Consider the following 9,526-nt stretch of genomic DNA (forward strand, 5'->3'; position numbering starts at 1 on the left):
TTGAAGATTTTTAAGAAAGGTATTAGCCCCCAGAATACTTCCTTATTCTTAAAGTTAAGTTAGGAAGATAAATACGATTTTAAATATTCATTTTACTTCTGAATTAATTCACTTTCAATGTGCACCTTGAAGAAATAGGTATCCTCAATCAAAACGTAAATAAAAAATTAATATAGCTATTTTCTACTACTTAAAACGTCTGTTTTCTATTTGTTAAAGATTCTCACTAAAAAGTAGTGTTGAGATTCCAGTGGAGGGAACAAGGATAATAGTCTCCACTACAACTTCAGCGTTGCCCATGTGCTCCTTCTGTATGGAATACCAACAGAGTATTACAGACCCTGGTAGTCCCGAGTCAGCTTCTTACTAGTTGCATATGCACTCAGGGAGTTTGAGGGTTTGTTCTGTCTGAGCTTTGTACTTCATTAAATTTAAAAGAAGGAAGTTTTTTGATAGGCTTTGTCCACAGTTCCAACAAAACAGCAGGTATGCATTTTCATTATGGGAATTATTGTATAGCCGTTATCTCTTTCCTTTTAAGTGTGGCTGGTTCAAGCATGGTGTATGGTTCTGAGTTCTTTCCCTGTTTGCCTCGAAGATAAGGACAATATTTTGAACCTTAAAAAGTTGTGTTGTATAATGAAGAATGGTTTCTGGATAACCCAGTTACTCTTCCGTTCCCTGTGTCTAACAGAAATGAGGGTGGTTTTGTCAAGGTTCATGTGAAGTCTGTTTCCTCACCTGCTATTAACTTCTCAGAAGTATATTATATTTACGCTACACTTCAGCCTCTAGCAAAGAAATGACCATATATTATATTTACGCTACACTTCAGCCTCTAGCAAAGAAATGACCAAGTTAATTTTTTTTTCCCTAGTTCACTGTCAGCAGAATTTGTAATCTTTCTGTGAAGTTCCAAATGCCAGGCTCTCCAATACCCTTGTGGGACACTCTGTTAGAAAAATAGGTGACTAGGAATAGGATTAGGCTGCAGTGATTAAAGGTGTAAATAATAGCAGAATTACTTTTAGAATTTAGTCGTTACCCGCAGGACAGAAGAACAGAGCAAGAGTTCTGAATTCCTCTAGTTGTGTTAGACTAGTTTAAATTAGAGAGAGCTGCTGGAGAAAAAAAGGCTGGTGTAGTATGGAGATAAGTAATAGTTGCAATCTTAAGATTGCCATTTTTAAGAGGAATTTTCAAGACAATGTGTTTCAAAGGGAATATTAGGTCCATTGTAACTCTTTCTTCATTGTTAGGTAGGAGGGCTTACAGAGGTGAAGTAATACTGTGCAAGCCCTAAAAAGAAGTGCTCTCAGTTTCGTTTTAATACAGCTTGAGTCTTTACTATTTATTGTCAAGTTTATGGGTGAGGTGAGGTACGAGGATGTTTAACAGACACTAGCAACAATAAAAAGGGCTTAGAGCTCGTTGGTCTAGGTGCAATCACACATTTCTATTTAAATTAAATAACTAATTTTTTTAATTAAGCTGTCCAATGATTGGAACGTGGTAGTATTGCAAAGCAATGCTGGTTTATGTTTTAAATTGAGATTGCTCCTATAATTAGCTGTGTTTGGCTTGATCTGCAAACAAACCTCTAAGGACAAGTTAGCAAAGGGTGCGAGAGAACACCTGAGTAGACCTCGCTGTGGAAATGGGTCTTTAGACATGTCAGATGTGATGGCATGGAGTCACCACAAATTGCAGTGAGCTGTCTGGAGATGAAGCTGCTGTGCTAACATACCAGAATAATCTTTGACACCATTACTGTACACTTGGGTGTTACGTTGGCTTTTACTTCTCCATCTTTGAGCTCTCAAAATACTAAAAATACCCGATGTGTCTCTTGCAGGGATTTCTTCCAGAAGGTATGTTTGACCGTATTCTCACTGGACCTGTTGTGCGGGAAGAAGTAAGCCGGAGAGGAAGGCGCCCCAAAAGCGAGATTGCTAAGGCAACAGCAGCTGCAGCAGCTGCCACCGCTGCAAGCGTGTCAGTTAACCCTCTGCTAGCTAACGGATTGCTTCCAGGAGTGGATCTGCCTGGTCTTCAGGCCTTACAACAAAACCTGCAAAACCTGCAGTCGCTGCAAGTAACAGCAGGGTTAATGGGAATGCCAGCTGGCTTAACTACTGGAGGAGAAGCTAAGAACATGGCTGCCATGTTCCCCATGCTGCTGTCAGGGATGGCTGGATTACCAAACTTGCTGGGCATGGGAGGACTTCTAACAAAGTCTACAGAATCAATTTCAGAGGAGAAAAAGGGAAGCGATTCGAAAGAGGCAGATACAAAGAAAGAAAGGACAGAAGACCAAAATACGGATACTGGTGGTGAAAACTCTGTTTCAAGTTCTCCTTCAACATCCTCGGCTGCTGCAGCTGCCAATCCTCTCTCTCTTAATCCATTACTTTTGTCCAACATACTTTACCCAGGGATGCTTCTCACTCCAGGCCTTAATCTTCATATCCCAGCTTTGTCTCAGTCTAATATTTTTGATGTACAGAACAGTGAAAGCAATGACACGGGCTCAGCCAAGCCCACAGAAGAAAAGGAGGAAAATTCTCGGGTTAGAGATCAGGAAGACAAAGGGGGAACAGAGCCAAGCTCTCACAACGAAAACAGCACAGATGAGGGTTCAGAGAAAGCAGATGCTTCATCTGGATCTGATAGTACATCGTCTTCATCTGAGGATTCAGATTCTAGTGATGAAGACTGACCCCAGACTCTGCACTTAAATTATAAACTGATTTTGAATTTATTCTTTAATTATTTCATTGTAAATAACCCAGTGTTGAGTGCATCAATGATTTACTGACCGAACATTTCAGTATTTGTTTAGAAGTGCAAACTGCTTTCAGAGACGTTTTGCATGTAATATTTCTTGAAGTTCATAAGTTTCTGAACTTGTATGTACTATCAAATACACAATGGTGTAAAATTACAACAAAAGGCATTATAATTTTGTTGGGGGGTTAATTTTATGAAAATAATGCTCAAGTAAGAGCTGTATATTTAATATATTTGCAGTGAACACAGAATACTTTATGCATATTATTGATTTAATTTGAATATAGTTTTACAGCCTCCTTGACACTTATAATTTACAGATCAAAACTCAGCAATAATTTGGGCAGCTAATGAATGTCATGAAAGCTGTAGAATCTACATCACCATCCATTGCTTTAATTACATGAAAATGCTCTAGTGTTGTGATGCACTGCTGTTTCCAATTCAGGTACAAGTGTGTTTAAAAGAAGATAAATTTTTTCCCAATCAGCCAATTGAACTGGCTACCTGTTACCTCAGCTGAGTTAGTTTAGGACGTTTACATTGGTTTCTATTACTTGTTTTCAGGTTTTGTTTTGTTTTCTAAAGACATCCTGTATATCATGTTAAAATCTGAGTTATTTGAGATATGACTGTTGGGTTGTTTTTTTTCCCCCCCTTATTACAGCTGTTCTCTTTGACGGCAGTAAGGGGGAAATTAAAGCAAAAACTGTCTTATCTCATGCTACTTGGCACCATGTAGATCTATTTAGTTTACACCTTGCAAAGTTTTGGGCTCCCTCTGCAGAATTAAAAGTCCCAAAATGAGGAGTAGTTTCCCCAAGACTCAGAAGAGGCAAACTGTCATAAAGTGCCACTGAAAAGACCTTTCAACACTGCATACTTCATGTAAAAATTGTTTGTTTGCTTTGTTTGTGTAGATTTCTATTTGTGTTTTATGTCATAAAACCTCCTGGAGTTACCAGTTAATAATGGTAAATAAAGTACCGATAGTTTCGAACTCCTTTTGAGTTTAAACTTCTCCGCAGATTTAAATCTGACTAAATATTAAATATTACTCAAAATCATTATTGGGATGTCACTTCATATATTATGCTGAGTTACCCACTGAAGAAAAAGCACTTTGAATAGTAAGGAAGACAAATTATTCCTAGAAACCACAGTAACAGGGCATAAGGCATCTGTTTGAGTCCAAATCCTTAGAACCCTTTACTATATGAAATCTGTCGAAGATTTGATGTGCGATATGGTTCCTCCTTCTTCTTAAGCTGCTATTACTCTGACACAGTCAAAGGCCCAGATCCACATTTACAGAAGTTCTGAACTGACTGACTTCAGTTGACCTCTGTTACATCGTTTGCGGTCCAAGAATAGGCAAGTGTTAAGAGAAAATAGACACAGGTACTAGTAGAAGTCATTGAAAAAGCTTTACAAAGGGATAAATTTAAAAATAGAAAACAAAAACTGTATATTTTGATATAGTTCTGTTGCTTGCTTGTACAGTAAAACAACTGTGTTGTTTTTTTATCAAGAACTTTACCAATGAAATATAAGTTTCTATGTGCAAAATAACTAGCCCCATGATTAGAAGCAGTATTACATGTAATTACACAACTGTACAACTACCATTTGGATTGTGCTGGTTATGTATTTTCCCAAATAGTATTCTGATTTTTGGCCCTTCACGCAGTGTCTTAGCAATAGTAAAAATGAAAAACTGCCAAGAGAAGGGGGTAGCAATTCTTCACCATAAAAAAAAAAAAAGGTATTATTTAATATTTTGCCCTTTGTAATATAGCACTTTTATTTAACTAGGATGCATCTATGAAATAGCCAAAGTTTTACAAACAGTAATTAAATTAGTTTGCTGATGGAGTATGTCAACAATACCATCGTTCCCACCCTTACCCCACAAAACAAATCCTAAATCTTGTGGCTAAAACCTAATTTATATCAGATTTATGAAATAAAGTATTTTCCTAATTATGGTCAAGTGAGTTTGGTTACCATTCTAGTAATTCTTTCTATGTAATAAGGCAATTACAGTTTCAAGTAATGAAGGCTGGTGTAGACTTGAACATAATATATTGGGTTTATTTTTAATCGGTTTGAACCAGAAGGGGAGAAAATGTCCCACTGTCAGCTAAACTATATGCAAATACGGTTGTATAAAGTTAAGGGTTATAAGGAAACCTCAGTAGAATTACACTAATACTGAAGTTAAAATTAAAAGGATATCCAAGGTGATGATAAAAGTGTGTGTTGGTAGTTACTAAAAGAACTTTAGCTGTTATTGCCTTGTATTTCTATCCCTTGTTTCAGGCTTCATGATCCAAGTCTTAGTCCAGGTTTTTTTTGGACATTTGCAATATTTGCCAGTTGTGTTCTGTGTAGTCTGAATTTGCTTTCTGTAGTTGAACAAGCGTCTTAAAAAGTCATTTGTAATTTATTGAATTACTTTCTATGATGTTCTATAGAGCAAATGGAAGTTTAATTATTTTTTATTAAACATATTCTTTGACTACCCATGATGTTGGCCTCAGTATGTGAAAATAATGCTGTCTGTGTTAGGATTAAACATGTATCTTTCAGCAGCAAAAGTTAATTTCCAGTGTTAAGCTTTAATGCTGAAATTATTCTTCAGGCCTTAAAAAGAGTAAGAGAAAAAAAACAAACTCAAGCCAAGCATGTAAACACCACCACCACGCCCCTCCTCCCCCAAGACCATGCCTTACTGATGTATAATTTTTCTGGGAATGAATTTCCTGTTACTCTGTTGTCTTACAAACAAGCTGTTGTTCCAGCCATTCAGTAGTTACGGTTAGAAAGGAATATACAGTCTAGGTTCTGGTCTGAAAGTTTGAAATAATGACGCATCTCATGTTCCAGGGTAAGCAGCAAAGTACCTTTGGAATCTTTCTTTTTAAAACGCTGCATTACTTTCTATGCATTTGCTAAATCTTTTAATTACGTACAATGCACTTACTATTGCTATTTTTTGTGTATTTATGCAGGTCACGGACATGTCTGCTGAACGTCAGTAGCCTGCTGCTTGTCAGCTGCCCACTTGTTTTAACTTGTCATTGCAGCTGAGTGTTTGAGTGGTATCCGTAGTTATTCCAGTCTGGATTTTGTCTTCAGATCACGATCGTCCTTTCTGAGCTGCTTTCTCAAGTCTGTACACAGGTGATAAAAATGCACGTATGCATAGGAGCTCTGTTCTCATGTTCTCCCCTGCGTCTTTTTTCCTTCGAAGTCTTGCAGAATCCCTACGAGTATTTTTAACGTATATTTCTAGCAGGTCTATTAGAAACATCACAGAATTAAAAAAGGAGAAAAAAAAAAAGGAGAGGGGAGAGGAGGAATCATGTCTTGTAATTTTACAATCCAGTCCTGTTAGTCTGTAAATGGAAATATAAGTAGATCTATTTTTCGATGTAACTGTTTCCAAGGAACAGAGAATCTAGGCGCAGTATCGGTGTTTAATTTCTTGCACTCCTTTGAACTGTTTTGAAACAGTATCTGGTGTTTTGCAACAGGCTGTGATTAGGTGAGACTATTAACAAGATGTCCCACGCAAATTGCTGTCCTGTGTTACCTCTCGTCTCTGAAAAAATTCCTTCTGCCATGTTATTTAGTAATATATTTTTTATTTGTTGCTCTTTACGACAGTACTCGCACCTTCAGAATGAATGTTTACTTGTTAAAGCCTGCATTTAAGCTGCAGCGAGAGGAAGTGTGCCTGGTGTACGTGGCTAGTATAAAGGGATCTGCAGTGCAGCATTGCATGAAATCACTCGCAATGGGAAGGTTACTAACACTCAGTTGTATGAACAGTTTCTGATCGAGTTCTGTTACACCCCATAATTATCTTCAATATGAGGGAGCTGTGCCAGCATAATGTGGGGTCTACGCTGCTGTAGTTGACCAACACTTCAAATTTTGTAGTTGACCAACACTTCCAGCTGTGCATTGCTGGAACATCACGGTTATGCTGGTATCTGCAGAGCAGGCTAATTACACTAGTGTAGTTACGGGAGTTTACAAAATAACTCTCCTGGCTTATCTGAATGTCCCTAATGTTATGCAAACATTCTGCATATATCTTTGTCACATTTAGAGGAAAAGGAAATACAGATAATAGTTTTCCATAACTAAACAGTAAGAAAATCTTGGTCACTTCATTTTTTAACTAATGATTTGTAAAATGAAATTTTTCTGTTAAAAGATAACAGCAAGGACTTCTCATGGTTAAGTGTCTCTGATGACAAGGACAAGTTTCAGTTAAAATTTTCCCAAGGAAAACTGTTCTTTTTGGAGAAAAGCTTTTCTATCTTTTAGTAATGAAGTACACGTGAGATAAGTTTTTGAAAATAACGACAATAGACGCAGAGTAAGGATGTTGAAATGCATTATAACTCTAGTGGTGTCACTAATTACATCATACATTACTGTCAAAAGTTCCAGCTGGCCAGAAATTATAAAAATTCGAATACAGCCATCAAAATATTGTTCAACCCAGCATTTAGGAACACAGTTCACTGAGAATAAACACAAAGAATTAAGGAAAACTTTCCACAAAATAGGGTGGGCTGAAGAGAGGTAAATACAGGTAAGTGTCTCCATTCAGAAGAGTTACAATGCCAAAACATGTTTCATTACATAATTTAAATTCTAGTTTCAGTTTAGAATTTTGTACTATTTTGTACTCTAGCTAGCTGATGTTCAGATTTCTTTCTAAAAAAACGCTAAACTGCTTGGCATTAATCAGACTCTTAGCATTTCTCTACTTGAAAGTAGCCAGGGATGTTTTCAGAATAAACAGATTAAGGCTATGATTTTATTTTTATTTTTACGCTGCCTCTTTTCAGGCTCTCGTGGAAGGAAGGAAGGAAGGAAGGAAGATGCCACTCATAAGATCCTGCCATAGAGTTATTCTGCAAAATGAGGGACTTTTTTTTTTTTTCCCCAGCTTTTTGTCTGTTCCAGCCATGAACGAAACCTAAGAGTGCGAAATTCTCCTTAGTGTTCCAGGTAAGGTTTCTTGTGCATACAAGGGAAACTGGTTTGGAAAATTCTTGGGATCCTAATGTCAGAGATGGCATCATCGTCTCTCTTTTTCACCAGTGCTCACCAAAGCATGTCCTTAAGCTCTTAATCTTATCTGAGAACAGCTTTTGATTTGGGAACTACTATGTCAGCTTCTCTGTTTCATGTTGTTTGATGTCTGCTCAACTTCTCAATGCCGGTGGTAGCTCAGCTTTTCGCTCCTGTAAGGCAGAGTTTCTAACTCCCAATCCCAAAATAAGCGTATACTGCTTCATTCTTTTTAATGCAGCAGCAATTCTAGCCTAAATAAACTGGTATTTTGCTTTCTAGTGGTGTACACACTTCCAAGAGTTGGTCATCTTGGACTCGCCTTGTTAGGAGAACAGACTTTGCCTGGTGTGTATCTGGCCTTACCTGGGAGGCCCCTTTATTTCCCTGCAGGTAAACAACTTTAACCACCATTTCAAAAATTTCTTGTCACAGTCAGTCTTCACTACTTGATGCCAGTACAGTCTGTGCTATGACACTGCAGCATTTGTTTGGCCTCAAGATTTGCTACCTGTTTCTTACATTTTGTGAGGAGACTATATTTTATTGTGAAAGCCACCAGCATAGAAAAAATTTCAGGTAGTTCAGAGCCCTGTTTCTCTGCACCCCTATATTGAAAGGGTTCACCAGTTCTCTGAGCCGCACACAGTAGCTGTGTCTCTGGAGTGCCACCTGACGAGCTCAGGTTGCCATGGCTGCGTTCCCCAGTGTGACATTGCCGGGGGGCAATACAAAGAAATATTTATGCTTGCAGCCCTTTGATGCTCCAAGTGCCATTTGTAGTTCACAGAGAAGTCCATCTCATAGCATGTCCACAAGCTAAATTTCTGAAACTGCAAAACAGTAGGAGATGTATTTTACTGTAGGACAGCCGAGCAGCTGCCAAGGACCCAGGCTGAGAGGGTGCATGTGCTGTCTCCATTGGAGTTTTGCATTGGTGGCAGTGACTTAGAATATTGGTAGATATAATATGGAATCCAGTAGTGGAAATAATTCAAATTAACATGCCAAATGAGGATATCTCTTCATTTCAGTGTTCATGTTGAACATTGCTATTGTCTTGAATAAAATTCTTGCTTCTTTGTAAGGGGGGAAAAAAGGGGGGGAGAGGTTAAGTGGACAAACAAGTGAAGTTAAGTCCTCAGGGATGAAAAAGATTTAAGCGTCTATTATGTCTAAAGTGTTTCTTAACTTTTCAGTAGACCATTAAATGAAAAAAATACCTTTTTTAAAGTCTTCTACACAGAAGCAGTCAAGTGGAACTATTTATTTATAAAGTCTGGATGCCTAAACCCACAGGAAAGTATGTAGGTACAACCACAGCATAACCACTTCACCTTTAACCTTAGGCTTTATCTTTTATACAGTGGGGGGTTGTTACATTTATTTATTTTTTTAGGTGTCCAAATGATTTCAAAAGAGTAGATCCGTGTTTTCTCCGTAGAAGGTAAAATACTGTAGTAAGTTATTGCTGCTTTCTGCTTTAACAAATACTGTAAATGTGGCTTAACAGAAAAGCCCTATGGTATTATATACAGACTTGGGGGTAGCAGACAGCATCCTATAAATGTCCTGGGTACCTCAGAGCAGCTGCTACCTTACCGCAAAGTTCACAGCTCCTCCATGTTAAAATAAAAAT

At 37.8% G+C, this 9,526-nt stretch overlaps 1 protein-coding gene across 1 annotated transcript in view; it reads left to right on the forward strand.

The window, feature by feature from the left end:
- Window positions 1-5,316, forward strand: part of CHD9 (chromodomain helicase DNA binding protein 9) — a 99,699-nt gene extending 94,383 nt beyond the window's left edge. The window contains 1 exon segment of the mRNA XM_055818474.1: window positions 1,856-5,316. Within this exon segment, the coding sequence (XP_055674449.1) occupies window positions 1,856-2,719 (864 nt within the window). The 3' untranslated portion in view covers window positions 2,720-5,316.
- The last annotated feature ends 4,210 nt before the right edge of the window (window positions 5,317-9,526 follow it).

The sequence above is a fragment of the Falco peregrinus genome, chromosome 14 (genome assembly GCF_023634155.1).
Source record: "Falco peregrinus isolate bFalPer1 chromosome 14, bFalPer1.pri, whole genome shotgun sequence".
Lineage (NCBI taxonomy): Eukaryota > Metazoa > Chordata > Aves > Falconiformes > Falconidae > Falco > Falco peregrinus.